General features: G+C 57.3%; 1 protein-coding gene across 3 annotated transcripts; it reads left to right on the forward strand.

The window, feature by feature from the left end:
• Positions 1 to 1,332: 1,332 nt before the first annotated feature.
• Positions 1,333 to 23,917, forward strand: CHPF (chondroitin polymerizing factor; the record flags this gene model as incomplete). 3 transcript variants are annotated; one of them, XM_084643686.1, is made up of 4 exons in its annotated part: positions 1,333 to 1,601; positions 9,791 to 10,355; positions 14,098 to 14,280; positions 20,785 to 23,917. In XM_084643686.1, the coding sequence occupies 4 exons, from the start codon at positions 1,333 to 1,335 to the stop codon at positions 22,045 to 22,047; spliced, it is 2,280 nt and encodes a 759-aa protein (XP_084499812.1). In that variant the 3' UTR covers positions 22,048 to 23,917. The 3 variants fall into 3 exon arrangements, with proteins under 3 accessions (XP_084499812.1, XP_084499814.1, XP_084499813.1); XM_084643687.1 differs by lacking the exon at positions 1,333 to 1,601 and adding an exon at positions 3,004 to 3,283; XM_084643688.1 differs by lacking the exon at positions 14,098 to 14,280.
• Positions 23,918 to 25,548: the final 1,631 nt, after the last annotated feature.

Here is a 25,548-nt window from a genome sequence, read left to right on the forward strand (position 1 = left end):
AAGCTCTTCGGGAGCCAGGTGGAAAGTGCCAGAGAAGGGGCAAGGCTGAGGGTGGTGCAGGGTGTGGAGGCCTTTCCAGGGGCATTGCAATGTCTCACTCTGAGCTCTGCGCCACGTTCCCAAGCAGCGGGACCTTGGCTGGCTCCCTTTGTTCCTGCCCCATGCAAGGAGAGCGACGGCAAGCTCCCTAGGCTAATCGGGAACCGTCTTTGGACTCCAGGTGTAGGGGACTCCAGTGACACCACCCCAGGCAGGCAGCCTGAGTCCCACTGCTCTTCATCTTTGCCCTTCTCCATGCCCGCCGGCCTGCCCTGCCCAGGGTCCCATGGAGCCGCTGGCTTCCAGGGCTGCATGATGAACAAGGAGCCGGGTGCGGCAGAGTCGGGCTGGGCCTCATACAGAGATCGCTAACCCAGGGGTCAGCAAAGCCCTGAGGGGCCCATTCCTGGCTGGCCCCTTTGCCCCCCCACTGAGCAGCCCATGTCCGGCTCGCCCCTGTGCCCCCACCAGCCAACCCCCACGGGCCCATCCAGCTCCCCCAGACCCACCTCCCGCTCTGCAATGAGCGGCCCATTCCTCGCTGGCCCCTTTGCCCCCCCCAAACAACCCCCCCGGGCCCATCCAGCCCCCCCCGCCAACTCCCTGCTCTGCCCCCCATCCAGCCCCCCCACAGGCCCAGCCAGACCCCCTGCCAACCCCCCGTTCTGCCCCTCATCCAGCCCCCCCCAGGCCCTACCCCCCCGCTCTGCCCGTGCCCCTCTGCCCCCCATCCAGCCCCCCACGGGCCCAGACAGACCCCCTGCCAACCCCCTGCTCTGACCCTCATCCAGCCCCTCCAGGCCCTACCCCCCCGCTCTGCCCCCCATCCAGCCCCCCACGGGCCCAGACAGACCCCCTGCCAACCCCCCGCTCTGACCCTCATCCAGCCCCTCCAGGCCCTACCCCCCCGCTCTGCCCCCCATCCAGCCCCCCACGGGCCCAGACAGACCCCCTGCCAACCCCCCGCTCTGACCCTCATCCAGCCCCTCCAGGCCCTACCCCCCCGCTCTGCCCGTGCCCCTCTGTCCCCCTGACCCCCATCCAGCCCCCCCCAGGCCCTACCCCCCTGCTCTGCCCCCCATCCAGCCTCCCATGGGCCTAGACAGACCCCCTGCCAGCCCCCCCTTCTCCGCCCCCATCCAGCCCCGCCCCGCCCCGCCAAGCCCCGCCCCCGGGGAGCCGCCGGCGAGGCCGCGCCGTGAGCGCGCGCCGGGCGGGGATTGGCTGGCGGGGCGGGCGGGCGGTGACGCGGCGCTGCTGACGCGGGGCGCGCGCGGACACGTCGCACCCGCCATGCGCCTCTCGCTGCTGCTGCCGCTGCTGCGGCCCGCGGCGCCCGTGGCCGTCGGGGTGTCGCTGGGGCTGACGCTCAGTCTGCTCAGCGCCGGCTGGGGCCAGGCGCCCTGCGGGCCGCGCGCCGCGCGCCGCCGCGGCCCCGCGCCCGCGCCGCGCGCCGGCCCCGCCCCCCACCGCCAACCGCCGCCCGCCGCCGCCGCCTGGGAGCTGCGCGTGCTGCCCGCGCGGCCCGCCGCGCCCGCGCGCGCCGCCAGCAAGGCCGTCAGGTGCGGGGGCGGGGCCGGGGGCGCGCGGGGGCGGGGCCGGGGGCGCGCGGGGCTGTGGGGGGGGGGGCGCTGTGGGGGTTGGGGAGACAGTGGGGGCTGTGGGGTGAGTTGTGGGGGTTGGGTAGACGGGGGGGGCTGTGGGGCCAGGGGGGCTGTGTCTCGAGGTGTGGGGGTTGGGGAGATGGGGGGCTGTGAGCTGTGGATTGGGGGGTTTCAGGGGCTGTGGGGTGAGTTGTGGGGGTTGGGGAGACGGGGAGCTGTGAGGTGGGGGGATGGGGGGGTTTGAGGGGCTGTGGGTTGAGTTGTGGGGGTTGGGGAGATGGGGGGCTGTGAGCTGTGGATTGGGGGGTTTGAGGGGCTGTGGGGGCCGGGGGCGTGGGGCGGGAGGAGCTGTGGGGTGGGGGCTGTGGGGGGGCTGTGGATTGGGGGCTTTCAGGGGCTGTGGGGTGAGTTGTGGGGGTTGGGGAGACGGGGGGGGCTGTGGGGCCGGGGGGCTGTGGGTTGAGGTGTGGGGGTTGGGGAGATGGGGGGCTGTGAGCTGTGGATTGGGGGGTTTGAGGGGCTGTGAGGGCGGGGGGCACGGGGCGGGAGGGGCTGTGGGGTGGGGGATGTGGGGGTGCTGTGAATTGGGGGATTTGAGGGGTTGTGGGGTGGGGGCTGGGGGGGTTGTGGGGTGAGTTGTGGGGGTTGGGGAGACGGTGGGGGGCAGTGGGGTGGGGGGTTTGAGGGGCTGTGGGGGCCGGGGGCGTGGGGCGGGAGGGGCTGTGGGTTGAGTTGTGGGGGCGCTGTGGATTGGGGGGTTTCAGGGGCTGTGGGGTGGGGGCGGGGGGGCTGTGGGTTGAGTTGTGGGGGTTGGGGAGCTGTGAGGTGGGGGGATGGGGGGGTTTGAGGGGCTGTGGGTTGAGTTGTGGGGGTTGGGGAGATGGTGGGGAGCTGTGGCTTGGGGGGTGGGAGGGCTGTGAGCTGTGGATTGGGGGGTTTGAGGGGCTGTGGGGCCAGGGCGGCTGTGGGTTGAGTTGTGGGGGTTGGGGAGCCAGGGGGATGTGGGTTGAGTTGTTGTGGGTGGCTGTCAACTGTGGGGTGGCGGGTTGTGGGGATGGGGGATTTGAGGGGCTGTGGGGCCAGGGGCGCTGTTGATTGAGTTGTGGGGGTTAGGGAGCTGGGGGGATGTGGGTTGAGGGGATCGGGAGCCGTGGGTTGGGGGGTCACGTGTTGAGGTGCCGGGGGAGATGGGAGGGGGGCTGGGTTGATGACGTCCCAAGGGAGGGGGGCCAGCTCTGCTCACCATCCGTGTCCCGGACGGAGCCTCCCCTGTCTGGCATCCTGCAGCCCCCAAGCACCCAGTGTCCCCGGGGCTGGCCCTCCAGCTGCCCCGGTGTGTGAGCCAGGCCCTGCGGCGCTGGCACCCTTCCCTTCCCATCCAGGGGCGCCTGCTGCACCCTGCGGTGGCGCTGGGGTGCTCCATGCCCAGGCTCGCCGTCATGGGCCAGCCCAAACCACATGGGGGCAGAGGGCACAGCAGGGTATGCCGAGGCAAATTGGAACAGGTGCCTGATGAGTCTGGCTCCCCAGTGTGGTAGGGTGGGGAGTGGGCGTGCCACGAACCCTGAGGCTGCCTTCCATGAACGGAACAACCACTGCAAGGAGACGGAGCTCACAGGGAGAGAGGACGGGTGGTGGTGGTGAGTGACTAGGGTCTGCCCACTGGAAAGTAATTGGCAGCAACCTGGCCCTGCTGTTCCCCCAGCCCATTTCATACCAGCTCCGCAGCCAGAAACCCAGCAGCCTTAGAATCACAGAATATCAGGGCTGGAAGAGACCTCAGGAGGTATCTAATCCAACCCCCTGCTCAAAGCAGGACCAATCCCCAACTAAATCATCCCAACCAGGGCTTGGTCCAGCCTGACCTTAAAAACTTCTAAGGAAGCAGATTCCACCACCTCCGTAGGTAACGCATTCCAGTGCTTCACCACCCTCTTAGTGAAAAAGTTTTTCCTAATATCCAACCTATACCTCCCCCACTGCAAGGCTTCATCCTGTGTCCCAGGGCCCATCATAGTACAGGGATTGGGGTGGTGGGGAGTGACCTTAAATAGGAGGCCTGGGGCAGGGGGAAGGCTCAGAACTGCTGCACTGGGCAAGGTCTGTTACAGACCATGGTACAGCTGCCTCTGGATGTGAAGCGCAAGGGTGATGCTGTGAGTCTGGGGGAGAAGTGCCTGGGCTGTGGCATATAGCTTGTCCCTAGGGCAGCGGCCGCTGTGGTCGTTCATGTTGGTGCAGCTTGCAGGGTGGCTTGGAGCTGTCAGTGAGGGTACCGGGGGGCAAGTGTGGGGCTCTGACTTGTTTCAGAAGGGGCCCTGAAGGGGTTGGGCTTCAGCTGTGGCTCAGCCGGGAGAGTGCTGCTGGCCGCCCAGACTGTGCTTCCTCCATCTGCTCCGTGTGACTGACTGGTTCATCCCTTTATTGGCCCTTCCAGGAGAGCTTGGCCGCCCAGGAAGTCTTTCTGCAGAAATAGTTTCCTTTGGGGGCAACCTGGCTGTGCACAGCCGCTGCTGGCTGAGCTGACGGTGCCCCATTCCCAGTGCTGCTGCTCTGCATCCTCAGACTGTTCTTGCCCCAGTGCCTTGCCTTATCACAAAATGTTTCCTGGCCTGCAGGCCCCGCTCCTGGCACCCACCCCGTTGTTGACTTGTTCTCTCTATTAGGAAGCTTTTTCTCTTATCTAATGTCAACTTGCCCTGTGGTGGTTTGAGGTCATTCCACCTTGGGCTGCAATATCCCAAGCTAAGCAGGGTTGGGCCTGGTCAGTATTTGGATGGGAGGCCTTTGTGGACATCCAGGAGCTACAGAGAGCAGGGTGAGTGACTGCAGGAGACGCTCTCCCCTCGGAGTGCTAACCGCAGGACGGTGCTATGGGGCACTGTAGCTGCTGGGGATACTGTTGTTCAGAGAAGATGCAGACCGTTGTAGACATGCAGGAGCGATGGAATTATTGCGGCGGCTATACACCGATATGAATTAGGTTAACTTAATTATGTAGTGTAGATATGGCCTCGGGCTTTTCTAGTAGCAGCTGTCAATGCATTTGGTGAAGCTAGCTCAACACTTGCCCCTTTCCCTGCGTTGTGGGATCTGCTGGAGACACATGCAGCCTAAACTCTCCCTGCTGCTCCTGTGCCCTGGGAGCAAGTCTTCGGGGCCGCCCCAGACTCTGTGCCTTCACCCTCTCCTCCCCATCATGCTGCCCCCTGGTGTTTGGCACTCTGGGAAATGAGCCAGCTCTGCTGATGCAGCAGGGGAAAGGTTTGGTGTGAGGAAGCCTGGCACGGCCCTGCTCCAAGGGAGGCCTCTCCGGAGAGGAGCCTCTGGTTCTGTCAGTTCCTGTCGCCCGCAAAGGATGCGTACAGAATTGCCTCTGCCTGATTCCCTGTCATGCACTTTTCTGCCTGCTCCCATCTGTTCCTTGATCTCTCCTGGCTGGGTGCCCTGCTGCCCCAGCCAAGCCATCTCTCCTTTGTTACTGCTTGGGCCTAGCTGCGCTTTGGGTGTTCTGCTCTGGGCGCCGAGTCTCTGGTTTCCCTCCCTCTCCTGCTGTTTGCAGAGTCCACCTTGATCTGAGTGCAGCTCCCCTTGCCCTCCTCCTCCAGAAAGTGATCCAGCCTTGGCGCAGGGGCATGAGCTGGTCCCTGGGCTCAGCACTTGGCAGTGCTGGGATCCCGGCAGGGTGCAGCACAGAGCACCCAGGGAGCGGGCCAGTGAATGAGCCCTGTTGTCCCCTGGAGGAGGCGAGAGGGCAGGAAGTGGAGGGGCTGAATGAAGCCAGTGTGTGTGCGGGAGGCAGCAGCACAGGGTTGTTTCCTGCCTCTTGACTGCACTGCATTGATTAAAATCCAAGAGTGATGTGAGAATCATGCAGCTCTGGCTGGCGCTGCTGTGAGTGGGGCTGGGCCCTGGGCCCCTCAGCAGCCAGCACTGAGACCAGCTCCCTCACACCCTCTTCACAGGCTTCAGGTGCCTTTCGTGCTGGTGGGGCCTTACATGGCCTCCCACGTTTGGGCTCTGGGTGGTGGGCTGGGCTCAGGAGCTGAAATCCTGTTTGGAGAACAGCAGAGGCCCTGTGATTGGGTGGGTGTTTGGGGAGAGCAGAGTCCAGCTCTGTCCCCCCTCCCCCCAATGGGCAGTGACTCACCCTGCAGGAGTGGGTCTCTGGTCTCTCCCCTAGTGCTGGTGCTGCATGGGCAGTGGGGGGCCGGTGCTCGTCTCTTTTGAGCTATAGGACTGTGACTTGTGACAGCTCACTCCTGTGTGAGGGATGGGTCTCCTAGCAGGGGGGAGCTACAGCAAAGCAGGTGCCTGGGGGGTGGGAAATGCATGGGGCAGGGGCAGCAGAGTGGGGGCTCTGGGAACTTGCTGTGTGTGGCTGCTCCTGGAGTGCTGAGATCCTTTCCATGGGCAAAAGGCTGTGCTGGAGCTGGGATTCCTGCCTGAATCGTGGGCTTAGTGGTGAGGAGGTGCCATTGCTCCTGGGCTGTGGGTAGAGCCCTTCCCCTCCCTGCACCTCCTCGGGGGTCTGCCAGCATCTTCCCACCAGGCAGACCGGGTCCCACCCCCAGCTGCCCCTTCTCTGCTGCAGCAAGTTCAGGCCTCTCAGCCTCACCTCCTTTGTGGCTCTTTCCTGCCTCACGTTCATCACACCTCTGCTGCGCCCGCCTTACCCTCTGCACCTTGCAGAACCTCTCCTCGCCCTGACCTGTGTGGCATCCTCCCGTCAGGGCCCGCCAGCGGTGCAGTTGCCCTGTCATGGGCTTGCCAGTTGGTGTGAGCCACGTGGCAACCAGGTGAGCTGGGTTAATAGGCTTGGGACCCTTGAGCTGTGCCCTGGGGGGCCTCATGCTACTGCCACCCTGCCCCATTGCACACCCAGCTGTCTAATTAGACTGAGCTTTCTGGGGCAGGGCCCACCCGGCTCTGGGTCTGCGCAGCCCTGGTGCACTAATTGGGGCGCTCTCTGCAGCCATCCATAAGGGGCGGCAGCCCCCCAGCTGAGTGGGTGGGGCCATGGAGCTGTGTCCCAACCTTGCCCCTGCCCGAGTGGGGCTGGCTGATGTGCAGGGCCCGCTGGAATCGGGCACGTAGGCCTGTCCCTTAGCAATGCCCCAGGGCTGGTGGTGGGCTGTCCTGGAGCTTGCCATAGGCCTTGTGTCTGCCCTGGCATGTGCTCCATTGAATGTGGGAGCCCTGGTGTGGTGACCAGGGGGCAGCTATGCTGCATGTACATACCCTAGCCAGAGACTCTCCTGGACTGCCCCATGTTGCCTACAGGAAACTTCTGCACCCACCAAGGTCTGTGGGGTGAGGGTCTCCATCCCAGGACATGCAGCTGCTTTGCTCCACTCAAGTTGCACTCAGCTCCCCTCCCAAGAAGGGTTTGTTTAGAGTGCTGTGGTGCCCTGTTGGTGAGGGAGCATATCCCGCCCCTCCTGCAGTCCAGTGGGCTCTGCCTAGTGGCTCCCCGGCACAGATGGGGACCTGGCTTAGGCCCTTCCCCCAGGCACAGTTGTGGGATGCAGTGTGGGTCACAGGCCAAGCCTGTGGTGGCAGCGGGAAGCCTGGGTTAGCAGTCGTTGGGTTGGTGCTGCCTGGGCCCATGGTGTCTCTGTTGCCCTGCGTGTGGGAGCCATGTGCCGTAACCTCTCGGGTCAAGGCAGGTCAAGTCCCCCTCCCCTGACCCAACGTTGGGGGAGGGAAGGAGAAGTATGGTCAGCAAACTCCCTTTCCCCCCACCCACGACATGCCCCGGGGCCACCCAGTGCAGAGCTGAGAGGACACATGCTCACACTCCTTATCCTGCTCCTGTGTGGGGGATTAGGAATTAGCCTCTTTAGAGCACCATGTGGCTGCTGGAGCTGCAGATGGCCGGGATGTCCCCTGCACAGAGGAGGGGGTTCTGGAGGACCAGAGAGGCCCATCCGAAGGCTGGCTGTTGGCTATTCTGGTCTGTATAGGTTTTGTACTGTACTTGTCCCTGCAGCATCTGGGCCTCTTCCAGTGGGGCATTCAGCCAAGTGACTCCACATCTGCCACGTGTTCGTTCTTTTCTCCGCTCCCCAAAGGAAGGGGAACGTGCTGCGGGGAGTCTGGATTTGGGTCTATTTTTATAATGTGGATGTGCCTGTTGCTTTGTGTGCATTAGAGGAGGCAAGTTGAGAAAACATGCCTGATGCTTGGAGGCTTGTGAAAGCCCTTAGTTCATGGGGGTTCTGCTGGGGTTCCCCATAACCTGGGTTGTCCCCTTCACTTACCTCTGCCCCAGCTATTCACCCCCGCAATCATAGAATCATAGAATATCAGGGTTGGAAGGGACCTCAGGAGATCATCTAGTCCAACCCCCTGCTCAAAGCAGGGCCAACCCCAACTAAATCATCCCAGCCAGGGCTTTGTCAAGCCTGACCTTAAACATTCTAGGGAAGGAGATTCCACCACCTCCCTAGGTAATGCATTCCAGTGTTTCACCACCCTCCTAGTGAAAACGTTTTTCCTAATATCCAACCTAAACCTCCCCCACTGTTCTGTCATCTGGTACCACTGAGAACAGTCTAGATACATCCTCTTTGGAACCCCCTTTCAGGTAGTTGAAAGCAGCTATCAAATTCCCCCTCATTCTTCTCTTCCACAGACTAAACTATCCCAGTTCCCTCAGCCTCTCCTCATAATTCATGTGTTCCAGTCTCCTAATCATTTTTGTTGCCCTACCCTGGACTCTTTCCAATTTTTCCACATCCTTCTTGTAGTGTGGAGCCCAAAACTGGACACAGTATTCCAGATGAGGCCTCACCAATGTTGAATAGAGGGGAACGATCACGTCCCTCGATCTGCTGGCAATGCCCCTACTTATACATCCCAAAATGCCATTGGCCTTCTTGGCAACAAGGGCACACTGTTGACTCATATCCAGCTTCTCGTCCACTGTAACCCCGAGGTCCTTTTCTGCAGAACTGCTGCCAAGCCATTCGGTGCCTAGTCTGTAGCGGTGCATTGGATTTGTCCGTCCTAAGTGCAGGACTCAGCACTTGTCCTTGTTGAACCTCATCAGATTTCCTATTGGTGCCATGACATTCTCTGCGGGGAGGGGATCTCCATACTTGGCATTGAAGCGGAGACCCAGTGAGGGCATATATTGGGTATCTGTGCTAGGGCAGTGTCTCTGTGCCGGACTCATGGCGGGGATCATTGGCTGACCCTTCACCAGTGTGGGAGTCCTGGGCGTCTCAGACACAGGCGGGGCCCCTGCAGGCGTGGCTGGGGGATTAACGGGTGTGGCCCAATGGGCAGAGCACTGGACTGGGACACAGGAGCTCTGGGTTCTCTTCCTGGCTCTGTTACTGGCCTGCTGGGTGCTCTGGGGCCAGTCACTGCCCATCCCTACGACGGGGTTGATGACGCTGACGTCCTTTGTGAACCGCTTTCAGAGCTGTGCAGGAGACGTGTCAGACAGGAGCAGGGCTAGCCAGGGCGGCGATCTCTGTAACAGGAGAAGGTGGCGAAGGGTGGGAGCAGGGCTAGTCAGGGCAGCGTGCTCTGCAACCAGAGAAGGTGGCGAAGGGCGGGAGCAGGGCTAGCCAGGGCAGTGCGCTCTGCAATGGGAGAAGGTGGCGAATGGCAGCCGGGGTCACAGTGGCATTGGGGACTACGGAAGGGGTTCTGCACCAGGGCGGGGCTGTGAGACAGGGAAGCTCGCTGGTGATGTGAGGGGATGCAATGGGGGGAGGAGGCTTGTGGCTCCTGCTGGGGACTTGCTGTGTATCCCGTCCCACCCAGTCCCCGCCTCTCGCTCCCCAGCTGTTGCCCTGAATCTGTCCTGCCTTCTGCCCCGGAAGGACCCCTGCTGGGCAGAGATGGGGATAGCTGGTCATCACATATCCCTCTGCCCCCCACCTCTGCATCTCTGCAAGCTTCCCCACAGCAGTGCCCGGCCTGAATCCAGCCCTACTCAAAGGCTCAGATGCACCTTATCTGTGGTTTGGGGAGAAGCACAGAAATCCAGAGCCGTGCCTGGATGCTGTGACTCGCGTGGTCAGCGGGATCAGCCTTGTGGGGCTCAGGGGCAGGTCTGAACCTGGCTGGCTGGTGGCAAGTTCCCTGTGGTGGGGAAAAGGCTCGCTCACGTTCGCGCTCTGCCCTTCCAGGACACGGTACATCAGTACGGAGCTGGGCATCCGGCAGCGACTCTTTGTGGGTGTGCTCACCTCCAAGAGCACACTGAACACGCTGGCTGTGGCTGTGAACCGCACGCTGGGGCATCGGTTGGAGCGGCTGGTGTACTTCACAGGCACGCGGGGCCGCAAGGTGCCTCACGGCATGACGGTGGTGACGCATGGCGACGAGCGGCCCATCTGGAACATGTACCAGACCGTCAAGTACATGCTGGACCACTACGTAGGCGACTTTGACTGGTTCTATCTGGTGCAGGACGACACCTACACCGAGGCTCATCGCATCAGCCGCTTGGTCGCCCACCTCAGCATCGACACCCTCCTCTACCTGGGCCGGCCTGAGGAGTTCATTGGGGGCGACACCGAGGGGCGTTACTGCTACGGTGGCTTCGGCTACCTGCTCTCCCGCAGCCTGCTGCTGCGCCTGCAGCCGCACCTGGAGAACTGCCGTAACGACATCCTGAGCGCCCGGCCCGACGAGTGGCTGGGGCGCTGCATCATTGACTACACGGCCATCAACTGCGTGGAGGAGCACGAGGTTAGAGCGCCCCCCCTCACCCCCACACTGGCCCCCTGCCCCCATCAGCCCCCACTCCTACACTGGCCCCCTGCCCCATCAATTCCCACACTGACCCCCTCCCCCAATCAACCTCCACCCCCCACAGTGGTCCCCATGAACCTGCACCTTGCCCCAATCAACCCCCACCCCTACACTGGCCCCCAGCCCCCAACTCCTCCCACACTGACCCCCTGCCCCAATCAATCCATACGGACCCCACCCCCTGCCCCCCCCTGCCCCCCTGCCCCAATCAACCTCCATCCCCCACATCGGCCCCCTCCACCCCATCAACCATCACCCCCTCCTTGATCCCCTGCTCCCCTTTCCCCCACACTGACTTCTCCACCCTGTGATGGATTTACCCCAGGGTGCTGGCTGGAACTGGGGTACCAGTGAGCCCGCCTGACCCACCAGCCTGGTCTCCCTTTACACTATACTGCTGTGCAGCCTGCCAAGTGCGCCCCCCCCCCCCCCCAGGCTTCAGGCTGCACGTTACCAGCACACACACAGGTAGGGACACACCCAGCTGCTGAAACACACAGATGCAGAAATCAGCTCTGCATGGGAAGACTCAGCTAAGGGACTGCCCAGTACTCAAGTGAACACCCCCCTCTAGAGGGTAAACCCCAAAATATACCGTCTTGCACTGCACAGAGATTTGTATAACGTAAGCTCATGAAATTCGCCTCCTTCCTCAACGTGGAGAGGAATATACACAGCTTATGCCCCATGTATAATTTCCACACACTGGTTTTAGACCAAACAAAAACAAGTTTATTAACTACAAAAGCTAGATTTTAAGTGATTATAAGGGATAGCAAATGGATCAAAGCAGATTACCTAGCAAATAAAACAAAAACGCAATCTAAACGTAATATACTAAAGAAATTGGATATGAGTAGCAAATTCTCACCCTAAGGGTATGTCTACACTTGCAGAGTTTTTGCACTGTAAGTTTCACCGGTGATAGGGAACGGTGAAAGAACAGCTCTGGTTTGTGTACTCACTTACTTCCACAGGCATCAGAGAGTGTTTACATTAGCAGCACTTCCATCCCCGATGAGAGCAGCTGTCCCACAGTGCAGCTCTCTCGCTAGGTCTTGTGGGAAGGGGGGTGAGCGGAAGGCATTCTGGGTCCCTGCTCAGTGCCCCGTGCTGCCCTGCTTCATGTCCCAGCAGCACCATTGCTTTCTTGTTTCTTTCGTGGCATTTTTTTTTAACCCCCCCCCCCACACACACACACTGTCTGACTGCTTTCCCTGCCACATCTACAAGCAAAGGGAAAGGGAGTTTCAAACTTCCTGGGGCTTACATGGGGTGGGGCGGATGTCCCTTGACCTGGCATCAGAGCAGTGGAGATGCTGGCCAGAGTGGTCACTTTTAGAACTGTGGCATATCCTCCGGAGGCCAAAACGTGTTTACACAGGTTGAACGTGTCTTCACTTTCACAACATCACAAAAAGAACAGTGGAAGGAGCTGTATGCCTTTCGTGAAGGTGGTTTTCTTTTTGTGATGAAACTTCTGAATTTCACTGCAAAAAGTCATTAACAAGTGTAGACGCTCCCGCAGTTTTAGCGCAAAAAAGGGACTTTTTGCGCTTTAAATGGCAAGTGTAGACATGGTCTTAATGTTTTTAGACTGTTTGCAGAGATTCTTGATGGTAAACTGCACTTGCGTGCAGCTTAAAACTCCAGGTATTCCTTTCACAGACTAAAAAGAAAAGGAGTACTTGTGGCACCTTGGAGACATAAGCTGTAGCTCACGAAAGCTTATGTTCAAATAAATTGGTTAGTGTCTAAGGTGCCACAAGTACTCCTTTTCATTTTGCGAAGACAGGCTAACATGGCTGCTACTCTGAAACCTTTCACAGACTAGAAATCCTGCTAGCCTGGGTTCAGCCGCCTCCCCTCCTCCTCTCTTCCCCCCCCCCCCCCCCCCGTTCAGTCCTTGTTTTTCAGGTGTTTCCAGCAATCTTCTTGGGTGGGGAGTCAATGAAGAACCATTGATGGTGTCACTCCCCTGCCTTAAATAGCTTTTGCATATAGCAGGAACCCTGTGTCTCCCAGGCTTCGTTTCCACGCCTGTCAGTGGGAGGACACTGGTATTCCAAGATGGAGTTCAGTACCAGGTGACTTGGTCACATGTCTCTGTAGAGCCATAGGAGCCATAACTTGGAGGCTGTTTGTAGTGTCCCCAGGAAGGCTCCCCAGTGGGAGATTAGCACTTCTAAGACCTATTGTTCTCCCTAATGGCCCTTCCCAGTCAGCCATCTGGACTGATTGCATTCTACCCAGTGGGCGTTCCCCAGGTGTAAACACATTTGTAATAGATACATAGACAATATTCCTAACTTCAGATACCAACATGATGGGTGCATACAAGTAGGATAATCAGAGTCAGTGAATCAGAACCTATTCAATGACATCTCACATGCCCTGTCTTGCATAAAATACATCCTAGTTATGCCATAATCATATCATATATATAATAATAATACTATGAAGAATATGGGGCATAATGCCACATGGCCCATCTCACTTCCATACTGACCCCTGCCCCCATCAACCCACACTCCCCACAATGGACCCCTCCGTCCCATCATCTGCATAAAGGAACAAGAGGTGAGAGCAATCTCCCAACTAACCCCCATCCCTCCACCCCATCTACCCCCCACTGATCATAGAATATCAGGGTTGGAAGGGACCCCAGAAGGTCATCTAGTCCAACCCCCTGCTTGAAGCAGGACCAATTCCCAGTTAAATCATCCCAGCCAGGGCTTTGTCAAGCCTGACCTTAAAAACCTCTAAGGAAGGAGATTCTACCACCTCCCTAGGTAACGCATTCCAGTGTTTCACCACCCTCTTAGTGAAAAAGTTTTTCCTAATATCCAATCTAAACCTCCCCCACTGCAACTTGAGACCATTACTCCTCGTTCTGTCATCTGCTACCATTGAGAACAGTCTAGAGCCATCCTCTTTGGAACCCCCTTTCAGGTAGTTGAAAGCAGCTATCAAATCCCCCCTCATTCTTCTCTTCTGCAGGCTAAACAATCCCAGCTCCCTCAGCCTCTCCTCATAAGTCATGTGTTCTAGACCCCTAATCATTTTTGTTGCCCTTCGCTGGACTCTCTCCAATTTATCCACATCCTTCTTGTAGTGTGGGGCCCAAAACTGGACACAGTACTCCAGATGAGGCCTCACCAATGTCGAATAGCCTGTGGGGAGAAGCTTAAGGTGAAATTGAACCTCCTGCTACCTCCTCACTGACCCACAACCTCCACCCCCCATTAGTCTTAACTCCACTCCATGAACTATATGGATGAGCACAGTCCCCACCCCTCTCCCCAAGCAATTAGGGATTGGGGTGTGACGTAGGGCAGGCATTACCCCATCCCTACCCCAGCTCAGGGCCTGCGGTACCAGCACTCAGAGCAGGGATTGGGGTGTGATGTGGGGCAGGCATTACCCCCTCTCTCTCCGGTTCAGGGCCTGCGGTACCAGCACTCAGAGCAGGGATCGGGGTGTGATGTGGGGCAGGCATTACCCCCTCTCTACCCCGGCTCAGGGCCTGCGGTACCAGCACTCAGAGCAGGGATCGGGGTGTGATTTGGGGCAGGCATTACCCCCTCTCTCTCTGGTTCAGGGCCTGCGTTACCAGCACTCAGAGCAGGGATTGGGGTGTGATGTGGGGCAGGCATTACCCCCTCTCTCTCCGGTTCAGGGCCTGCGGTACCAGTACTTTGAGCTAGGGAAGAACACGGACCCGGAGCGGGAGAGCGACCCCCGTTTCCAGAGCGCGTTCACTGCCCATCCCGTGCTGGACCCTGTCCAGATGTACCGGTTGCACAAGCACTTTGCCCAGGTGGAGCTTGAGAGGACGTACCAGGAGATCCAGCAGCTCCAGGTGAGGCCCGGCCCTGGGGGAGGGGGAGTGTAGAGGGGATGGGCCCAGAGCTCTGAGTCAGATGAGCAGGGAGCAGCCTGGCTATGGCTTGGGTCACCTTGCCCTCCAGGGAGGCTTCCCATTTCAATCTCAGTCTGCTGCACCTGCCTTAATGAGGCAGCCAGAACACAGAATCCCCCCGGCCTGTGCCCTGGCACAGGGGCCAAGGCATCTTCCTTCACCTTCTGTGCTGGTGATATACCCCGGCAGAGACGGTTCTGCCAGGAGAATGGGCCTGCCAGGGTGGTGGAGCATGCTCTCTGCGGGCAGTTACTCTGGTAGATCTGGGCTGGCTTGATCTCTGAGCCCAGCCTTGCACTATTGCCCAGCTGAAGTGCACCTACGGCTCATTGCATTTCTCCTGCAGGATTTCATCAGTTTATTTCTTTTAAAGGCAGAAAGGATCCCTGTGATGGAGGTTATGCTCTGACCTGCATAACATAAACCGAGAACTTCCTCAAAACAGTCCCTGGCTGAACTAGAGCAGATCTTCTAGGAAATGTCTAGTCTTAATTTTAAAAACTTCCAGTGGTAGGGAATTTTTCATGACCCTTGGTAAACTGTTCCAGTGGCTAATTACTGTCACTTAAAAATGTACACCTTATTTCTAGTCTGAATTTGTCTAGCTTCAACTTCCAGCCATTGGATCACATTAGACCTTTCTCCCCTAGATTGAAGAACCTTCTATCATCAAATTTCTGTTCCCCGTTTAGGTACTTGTAGACATGATCAAGACACTCCTTAACCTTCTCTTTGTTAAGCTAAATAGATTGAGCTCCTTGAGTCTGTCACTATAAGGCAGGTCGTCCAATCTGTTAATCATTCTTGTGGCTGTTCTCTGAACCCTCTCCAATTTATCAACACCCTTGAATTGTGGACACTGGAATTGGACACAGGATTCCCCCAGCCATTGCACCAGTGCTGAATACAGAGGTAGTATAATATCCCTTCTCCTACTTGATATTCTAAGGATGGCCTTAGCCCTTTTGGCCACAGCATCTCCCTGGGAGTTCATGTTCAGCTGGTTATCCACCATGACCCGCTGGTTCCCCAGATACAATCCCCCATTCTGTAAGTATGACTACATTCTTTGTTCTTAGATGTATGTCTTTGCATTTGCCCATACGAAAAACACATTGTTTGCTTGCGCCCAGTTTACCAGGAAATCTAGGTCATTCTGTATTGATGACTTGTCTCTCTTCTTTATTTATTTTTCCCCCAGTCTCTGTCATCTGCATCTTCGAGACTAACCAATTTATTTGAGCATGAGCTTTCGTGAGTGTGACGAAGTGGGACTGTTCTTAATGTTTCCTCTGAATAGTGTGGGGGTGCCTCAGTTTCCTCTAGGCAGTTCTTAAGTATCTAGGGGGTGGAATAAGGGTGTATGATCATTGCAGAGCCCTAGAGGGCATGTGTGTGCAGGGGTCTGGACACAGAGGATGGCCGACACCCTGTTTCCTGGCAACTGATGGCGTGGGCCCTTCCCCCCCTGCAAGGTGAGAGCTGAAGGGTTGGAGAACAAAGGAATCAGGTGACCACCTGGCCCGGGAAAGGAACAAAGCCCAGAGGAGGAGGGGCTGGAGGGGGTTTTCAGTTTGGGGCTGGCTGGGACATGGAGTGAAGTGCAGACGTGGTTGTCTGGCTCACTGCCCCCCAAAATGGACCCAGCTGAGGGGTCCCGTTCTCTGCACCTACAAGCTCTGTGTTAGACCATGTTCCTGTCGTCTAATAAACCTTCTGTTTTACTGGCTGGCTGAGAGTCACGTCTGACTGCGAAGTTGGGGGGCAGGACCCTCTGGCTTCCCCAGGAGCCCCGCCTGAGCGGACTTGCTGGGGGGAAGCGCACGGAGGGTCAGAGGATGCTGAATGCTCCGAGGTCAGACCCAGGAAGGTGGAAGCTGTGTGAGCTGTGTGTCCTGAAGACAGGCTGCTCACAGAAAGGCGACTGCCCCAGAGTCCTGACTGGCTTCATGGGGAGCAGTTCCAGAGCATCGCCCAGGGACTCCGTGACAGTGAGCTACAGCTCACTTCATCGGATGCATACCGTGGAAACTGCAGTTTCCACGGTATGCATCCGATGAAGTGAGCTGTAGCTCATGAAAGCTCATGCTCAAATAAATTGGTTAGTCTCTAAGGTGCCACAAGTACTCTTTTTCTTTTTGCAAAGACAGACTAACACGGCTGTTACTCTGAAACCTGTCATCTGCATGTGATTTATCAGTGATTTTGTTTTTTCAAAGCCATTGATAAACATGCTAAATAGCATAGGGCCATAAACTGTTCCCTGCAGGACCCCATTAGAAACATGCCGGCTCGATGATGATTTCCCATTTACAATTACATTTTGAGACCTAGTAGCCAGTCTTTAATCCATTTAATGTGTGGCCATGTTGATTTTTTTTTTGTATCTTTCTAGTTTATTAATTGAGTTGTCACGTGGTGCCAAATCAAACCCTTTACAGAACTGTGTACAGTAACTCCTTGCTCAACGTTGTAGTTATGTTCCTAAAAAATGTGACTTTAAGCAAAATGATGTTAAGCGAATCCAATTTCCCCATAAGAATTCATGTAATGGGGGTGTTAGGTTCCAGGGAAATCTTTTTCACCAGACAAAAAACTAAACTAAAATGACACACACACAGAGTATAAGTTTTAAACAAACAATTTAATACTGCACATAGCAATGATGATTGTGAAGCTTGGTTGAGGTGGTGAAGTTAGAGGGTGCGATATTTCCCAGGGAATGCCTTACTGCTAAATGATGAACTATCACTCGGCTGAGTCCTCAAGGGTTAACACATTATTGTTAATGTAGCCTTACACTCTACAAGGCAACACGAATGGAGGGAGGGGAGACAGCATGCCAGACAGAGAGACACACCCTGTGTGTGGGAGAGAGCGAGAGATGCGCATTGCCCCTTTAAGTACGCTGACATCACTCGCTAAGTACATTGCCTTTTTAAGTACATCAGGAAGTTGAGGCAGAAGCTGCGGCCAGCAAGCACTCTCTGTCCTGAGCCCTATCTTTCCCCACCCTGCTCTATATGGAGAAGGGGTAAGTGGGGGGCAGAAGTAGTGGGGCGGGGGACACCCTGACATTAGCTCCCCTCTTCCCTCCTCCCCTGCACAGCAAGCAGGAGTCTCCCGGGAGCAGCTCCAAGGCAGAGGGCAGGAGCAGCACATGGCAGGGGCTGGAGGGACAGCTGAACTGCTGGCAATTGGTAGCCTGCTGGGTGGCTGCTGCACAGGGAACTTAGGGAAGCGGGGAGCTGATGGGGGTCTGCCAGCCCACACTGGTTCCAAGCCCCCACCAGCTCGCAGCAACAGGCTGCTCTTCCTGCAAGCAGTGGACAGAGCAGGCGGCTGCCAAACAACATTATAAGGGAGCATTGCGCAACTTTAAACAAGCATGTTCCCTAATTGATCAGCAACCAAACAATGTGAACCGGGACGACTTTAAGTGAGGCGTTACTGTAGATGCAATATATTTACTTACCTTTATCAACCAAGCTTGTAATCTCATAAAAAAAATCAAGTTATTCTAACAAGATCTATTTTCCATAAACCTGTGTTGACTGGCATTAATTACATTACCTTCCTTTAATTTTTTATTAATAGAGTCCTGTATCAGCTGTCCCATTATTTTGCCCAGGGCTGATGTCAGACTGATAGGCCTATAATTCCCCAGACCATCCCGTTTACCCTTTTTGAATATTGACACACAATTCCCCAGGGTTCCATGACCCACTAAAAATCAACATTAATGGTCTAGAGACTTTTTGTGCCAGCTCTTTAAAAACTCTTGAAGGCAGGTTATCCAGACCTGCTGATTTAAAAATGTCTGAATTTAATAGCTGCTGTTTAACATCTCCAGAGTTACTCATGGAATGGAAAGTGTTTGATCATCATGTGACATGATGACATTATCTGGCTTTTTTCCACCTCCAGAATAGAAATATTTATTGAACACTTCAGCTTTTTCGCATTATCATTGACAGTTCTACCATTTGCATCTAGTAATGGACCAATGCCATAGGTAGGGTTCCTTTGGCTCTTGATATACTTTAAAACCCCTCCTTCTTATTGTCTGTAACTCTGCCGGGCGGGCTGGGATGGAGCTGCAAGTTGCTCTGGTAAGAGGAATCCCGACTGGGCGTCTGTCTGTACCGAGGCCAGAGCTCTTGGCTGTGGCCTTGGGAGATAATGCCCTGGCCCCTGACCTTCCAGGTGCCTGTGAATCCCCACAGCCCTCCGGAGGCTCCTCAGAGCTTCCATGTCGTTAGTGTTTGACATGTAACAAATCCTGGAGCCCAGAGTAAGTACCTGGGGACTGGAGAAAAGCCAACGTGGTGCCAGCATTTAAAATCCAACCTGCCATTGTGTGTGGATGACTCACAGGTTTCGATGATAAAGGTAACCGTTACCATGATACACCGAGACTCTGTAAGGCATGTTTTAGCCCCACATGGTGTTTTTGATTAAACAAAAAAACAGCACTCCACAAAATCAATGCAGCCTGTCTGAAATGGATTAAAAACTGGTGAACAGATCTCCAGAAGTCATTATAAATGAGAAATTGTCATCCACTGTGGGGTCTGTCTGTTGGGGTCCTGCAGGGCTCTGTTCTTGGCCCAGTGGTATTCAGTCTTTTGTCAGTGATGTGGAATTCAAATAAAATCACTGCCGGTAAAAATCTGCAGATGACGCAAATTGGTTGAGTTGTAAATAACGATGGGGACAGGTCTGTGACACAGACTGCCCTGCATCACTTGATAAGGTTGACTCACATGAACAACATGTGTTTTAACACAGCCAAATGTGAGGTCATACGCCTAGGAGAAAAGAATGTAGGTCACGCTTATCCTGGAAAGCCGATACGTTGAACAGGAGTTAGGGGTCACGGTAGGTAACCAATTGAACGTGAGCGTGCAGTGCTGTAGCTAAATGGGCAAACGTGATCCTCAGCTGTATAAGCAGGGGAATGCCAAGTGGAAACAGGGAGGTGGTATTCCCTCTGTGTATGGTGTTAGACAGAGCAATACTGCATCCTGTGTCCAGTTCTGGTGTCAACACTTCAAACAGAGCATTGGAAAAACAAGGGCTCGGAAAAGAGCTACAGAAAGGGTTTGAGATCTGAAAAGCTGCCTGACCATGAGAGACTAAGGCAGCTCAATCTATTCAGTTCATGCAAGAGAAGGGTATGAAGTGGCTTGGGCGTATGCAGTGTACAAATACTGACACCGGTAGATTTCTCCTGACCGAGGTCTCTAACCCAGCAGACAAGGCAGAGCGAGACCCAGTGGCTGGAGCTGAAATGAGACCAATTCAGAGTAGAAATGAGGCACAAATGTTTAACGGGGTGGGAAATTAACCACTGGCACAGGTCACCCAGGGACCAGACTGAGTTCTAAATGTCGTGCTCTAGCTCAGCCAGGAATGGGAGGCTGGTTGCAGGAGTTGCTGGGGAGGGATTGTGGCCTGTGCTAGGCAGGATCTCAGACTGGGAGAGGGGGCCGGACCCTTCTGGCCTGTCTGTGAATTTGTAAATGTTATATGATGGTAGCGCCCACAGGCCCTGCCCAATATTGGACCTCGTCATGCCAGGTGGGAATGGTCAGAGCCAGTCCCTGCCCTGAAGGGGTCAGCCTAAAGACCCAGCTGAGGGGTAGAGGTGGGAGCCATGCCTGGGACATCGGAGGGGTGGAGGTGGGAGTGGTGCAGGACAGCAGATTAGCTGGGGGGATTGGACAGCCAGTTGGAGTCACTGTAGAGTTTCAGAGTAGCAGCCGTGTTAGTCTGTATTTGCAAAAAGAAAAGGAGGACTTGTGGCACCTTAGAGACTAACCAATTTATTAGAGCATAAGCTTTCGTGAGCTACAGCTCACTTCCTCAGATGCATATCGTGGAAACTGCAGCAGGCTTTATATATACACAGAGAATATGAAACAATACCTATTCCCACCCCACTGTCCTGCTGGTAATAGCTTATCTAAAGTGATTTCCAGCACAAATCCAGGTTTTCTCACCCTCCACCCCCCCACACAAATTCACTCTCCTGCTGGTGATAGCCCATCCAAAGTGACAACTCTTTACACAATGTGCATGACAATGTGCATGTAGAGTTTGTGTAATCTTGGGGAGAGCAGCTGTCGAATAGTCTCAGCCCCTTATAGTATGGGTTGGTGCTGCCATCTGATGGGGGAATGGTGTCATTGCATAGCTAACAGTGCATCCCCGTCCCCTGGAGTGACAAGGTCGGGGAGGTCACATCTTTTACTGGACCAACTTCGTCTGGCGCGAGAGGTGCTTTCGAGCCACACAGAGCTCCCCTAGAAACTCTGGGATTTGGTAGAAAACCGGGGGTGACTGTGTGCCTGGGAGGAGCTAGGCCAAGCGGTGGAGGGTTGGTGTGGGGGACTGGAAGGTGTCTTGTTCCTGCTTCAACTCCCCTCCCTCCTCGTGCAGCTGGAGATCCAGAACACCAGCAGCCTGTCTGCGGACGGAGACCATGGTGCCACGTGGCCCATTGGCATCACGCCCCCGTTCCAGCCCAAGACGCGCTTTGAGGTGCTGCGCTGGGACTACTTCACGGAGGAGCAGTTGTACTCATGCGTGGATGGCTCCCCCAAGTGTGAGCTGCGCGGCGTGGACATGGCTGATGTGGCTGACGTGGTGGCCATGGCCATGGAGGAGCTGAACCGCAAGTACCAGCCAGTGCTGCACATCCGCAAGCAGCAGCTGGTGAACGGGTATCGGCGCTTCGACCCCACACGGGGCATGGAGTACACGCTGGACCTGCAGGTGGAGGTGGTGACACAGAAGGGGCATAGCCGCTCGGTCATCAAGCGCGTGCACCTGGTACGGCCCCTCAGCGAGGTGGAGATCATCCCCATGCCCTACGTGACTGAGGCCAGCCGCATCAACGTCATCCTGCCGCTGACGGCGCATGACCGGGACTACGCTAGCCACTTCCTGGAGGCGTATGCGGCGGCCGCCTTCGAGAGCAGCGAGAATGCTGTGCTCACCTTCCTCTTCATCTACGACCCCTTCGAGGCCCAGCAGGTGGCACAGAACGACATCTTCGGCCCGGTCAAGGCCAGGATTGCCGAGTACGAGCGCAAGTACACCGAGGTGAAGATCCCCTGGATCAGCGTCAAGACGGACGCGCCCTCCCAGATCAAGGTCATGGACATCATCTCCAAGAAGCACCCCGTGGACACGCTTTTCTTCGTGGCCAGCGTGGACACCGAGGTCACCACCGACTTCCTGAACCGCTGCCGCATGAACACCATCAACAGCTGGCAGGTCTTCTTCCCCATCCACTTCCAGGGCTACAACCCGGCCATCGCCTACCACAACCAGGCGCCGCCCGCCGCCCTGGATCTGATGCGGGATGCTGGGCGCTTTGACCGAGACGTCTTCCACGAGGCCTGCTTCTACAATGCTGACTACATGGCAGCACGCACCCGCATGGCAGGCGACGCGCAGGAGAACGAAGACATCTTGGAGACCCTGGAGATCTACGACATGTTCATCAAGTACTCCAGCCTGCACGTCTTCCGGGCCATGGAGCCTGCCCTGCTGCAGCACCACCGGCCGCACCTCTGCAACCCCCGCCTCAGCGAGGAGATCTACCACCGCTGCATGCAGAGCAACCTGGAGGGGCTGGGCTCCCGCTCACAGCTGGCCATGGTGCTCTTCGAACAGGAGCAGGGCAACAGCACCTGAGCTGCAGAAGGGGCTGGCTCAGCCAGCCTCCCCATGGCCTGCCCCACCTGCTCTGCTGGCTCTGGTTGTTCTCCCCCTCGTGGTGCAGCAGGCATTTTGCTGGCCCAAGGGGAAGCTCCCTGCAGACAATGGGCTGGATGGGGGGCAGGGGAGTGTGGGGGGTGGGCTCAGACCATCTAGCTCTAGCCAGCTGGCACTGGCTGGGCTGGGGCGCTGATAGGGGACCTGTGATATCCTGGGGCTGGGAGACTCATCTGGGAGCCAGGCCATCTGGGTTCTGCTCCCAGCTCTGCTCTGTACCCTGTCTGGTCTCAGTGTCTCCCTCCCCCCTCTTTCCATGGGACAGTGACACTGAGCAGCCCCTGGGAGTGGGGTTCATGGGGTCTGGCCCTTGCACTTGTCCTGACGCTGGGCTGGGCAGGGTCCCAGGGCAGGTTCAGGGCTAGCGCCAAAACCTGCTTCCATGAAATGGCCGTGGAAGGCTGAGGGTGACTGGTGGAGGAGGCTGGAGACTGCAGTGGGCTGGGGCCTCTCCCTGTCTCCTCCACACAGCGCTTCGGCCATGTTGGGGATGCCACCTCCTGGAGCAGCATGGACCCTCTGCTCCTGTGTGCACGGGATGCCTGGCCCTGCCTGCAGTGTGCAGCTTTGCCGGGCTTTGCGTGTTGGTGAGTGTGGGGCATTGATGTGGGTAGAGTGACTTGTGGGGTCAGGGCTGGCCATGTGACACCATCCCACAGAGAGGTGCAGCACTCCCTGTCTCTTGCCCTCTGCCCCATAGACTTCGCTGGCTCCAGTGGGCTGAGGCTCCCCTCCCACGGCTGGCAGGGTGGGGCTCCAGCCTTGGAGCATGTGGCTTTAAAGAGTAATTGCCTGGCTTTGCGCCCCAGGTGCTGGCCACCTGGGATTGGAGGCTCTGAGAACCCCCTGTTTGGTACAGTGTGGAGTGCTCCTGCCCTGTCACTCAGCCCCTCACCCACGGAGTCCCTGGGGTGCTGCAAGGCAGGAGGGATTAGAGCTGGAGGCCCTAACGGGCCCGATCCAGGGCTCTGTGTCCCAGGGAGCTCAGGGTGCTGGCTCCTGGCGTGAGTTCCTGAAAGCGCAGTGTGGGCTCTGGGCAGCTGGAACCTGGTTAAACCTGCAGCTGTAGAGCAGGGGAGGGTTTCTTTGGTACGTATGGAGCAGTGCATTTAATGGCAGTGCATTGCAGCTCTGGCCATAACCTGCTGGCCTAAGCACTCCAGGCTTTTTGGGGAGGGGGAAGCTTACAGGGCTTGGACCCCAGGACGTGTGGGTGCAGGGAGGACCGGGGGTCCCTCTATTCACTAACTGTGTGCTGCTCCCCATGGGAACTGTGACCCAGGCCGTTTTGGCCTCTGCAGTATTTTAATAGGACGGGAGAAGGCTGCAGCCCTCAGATGAGAGCTTTCCATGGGAGGTTTGAGCTGTCTCTGCCGCTGGCCCAGCAGGCCTGATGCAGCCACCCCTGCTGGTGCTGTCACCCTTGGGGCTCTCCGTGCCGCTGCTCGCAGGGCTGCATGAGGGGATGGGATCCTGTCCCCACTGGCCGCAGGCAGAGCCCTGTGTAGGGACACGTCTGCTGGAACGGGCCCTTCTCCGAGCAGGCATTGACTCCTGGCTTCTTCGTGGAGCTGTGCTCTCTGCACTGAGCACGCTGGGTGGGGTGGGTGATGCCTGGGTCTGACCCCAGTCAATGCTGCTGGGGCTGCCAGAAAGAACGGGACAGATCGGCTGCAATGTGCATCTCCAAGGAGCAAGTGACAGAGGAGCCAGACTTGGCTCCAGGTTTATATTTAATGGCAGGGGTTGGGTTATTGTGTTTACACTGCAATAAAACGGAAAGGATGAATTAGTCTGGCTGTGAATTCTTCACTGCTGGAGGGGTGGGGCAGCAGGCGCCAAAGGAGGGGGGAGAGGGAGTTGTACCTGGGCGCCAGAGCTGGGCTCAGAGAGGGGAGCCGGATGAGGAAGGGGGGCCAGCACCTGGCGGGGGAGGGTCCCAGGGCAGGGCTGTCCCTCCTTTACTGTGTAGCTGAGGGGTGACAGTGGCTGTGCCCCCATGTGCTGGTGGGCGGCTGTGGCTGTGCCGGGAGGCCGGGCAGCGATGCCCCCCGTGTGCTGCCCTGGCGGGGGAGCCTTGGGGCTCTCGGGGTGCACAGGACGACATGTCTGCTGCTTCTGGGCTGCCTCACCCCTTCTCCCTGGAGCCGGACTGCGGGGAGCCGCTTCCAGCCCATGCTCCGTTCTGGCTGTAATGGCCACTCCTGGTGTTGGGATGGGCCCATCCCCTCCCACGAGGCAGCTCAGCGCTGGGTCGCTCCCCACGGTCTGTTCTCTGTCCAGTCTCGTACGAAGCGCCCCACTCACTGGGCCTCCGCCCCCCAGCCCCAGGGGTCTCAGCTAATTGTCGCCGGGGAGCCTGGCCTAGCGGGCCTGACACCGAGGGACAGGTTCTGCGAGGAGCTGGGGAGGGCTTCGGTGTGCTCAGCACGCCGGGGTGTGGAGCCATCTGAGCGGGTGAGCCCTGGGGGCTGGCTAGACCGGCGGGGAGAAGAGAACAGCTGTGCCTGAGGGGGATGCAGCTGATTCCAGCCTCCGCCCCCCCCCGGGCCCTATCCCCCGCCTGAAGGGTGCACCAGGCAGCGTCTGGACCCCCATCTCCCCACACCCTGCCCGCCTGAGGGGAGCGTGGTCCCACCCCCACTGATGGTCTCCCTCCCCCGACTGCCTGAGGGGAGCACGGGCCACTCTCCCAACCATCCCCCCCCACCTGAGTCCCCCTGACGGTCCGTCCCCCACCCCTGTGTCTATGGGGAGCACTGCCCCACACCCCACTGAGAATCCTCCCCCACCTGAGAGGAGTGCAGACTACACTCCCAACGTCTCTTCCCTCCTGAGCCTGAGGGGAGCCTGGCCCCCGCACTGAAAGTCTCCCCCCTGCTCTGCCGGAGGGGAGCACAAGCCACCCTCCCACCCCCCCAGCGGGCTCTCCCCTGCCTGAGGGAAGTGTGGGCAAATTCCCCCCCAAACCGACCATCTCCCCCCTCCCCTGAGGGGTGTTGTCAAGGTTCCTCCACCACTCTGAACTCTAGGGTACAGATGTGGGGACCTGCATGAAAAACCTCCTAAGCTTATCTTTACCAGCTTAGGTCAAAACTTCCCCAAGGTACAAAATATTCCACCCGTTGTCCTTGGATTGGCCGCTACCACCACCAAACTAATACTGGTTACTGGGGAAGAGCTGTTTGGACGTGTCTTTCCCCCCAAAATACTTCCCAAAACCTTGCACCCCACTTCCTGGACAAGGTTTGGTAAAAAGCCTCACCAATTTGCCTAGGTGACTACAGACCCAGACCCTTGGATCTTAAGAACAATGAACAATCCTCCCAACACTTGCACCCCCCCTTTCCTGGGAAATGTTGGATAAAAAGCCTCACCAATTTGCATAGGTGACCACAGACCCAAACCCTTGGATCTGAG

This window comes from Lepidochelys olivacea (assembly GCF_965140295.1).
Source record: "Lepidochelys olivacea isolate rLepOli2 genome assembly, chromosome: 11".
NCBI lineage: Eukaryota > Metazoa > Chordata > Testudines > Cheloniidae > Lepidochelys > Lepidochelys olivacea.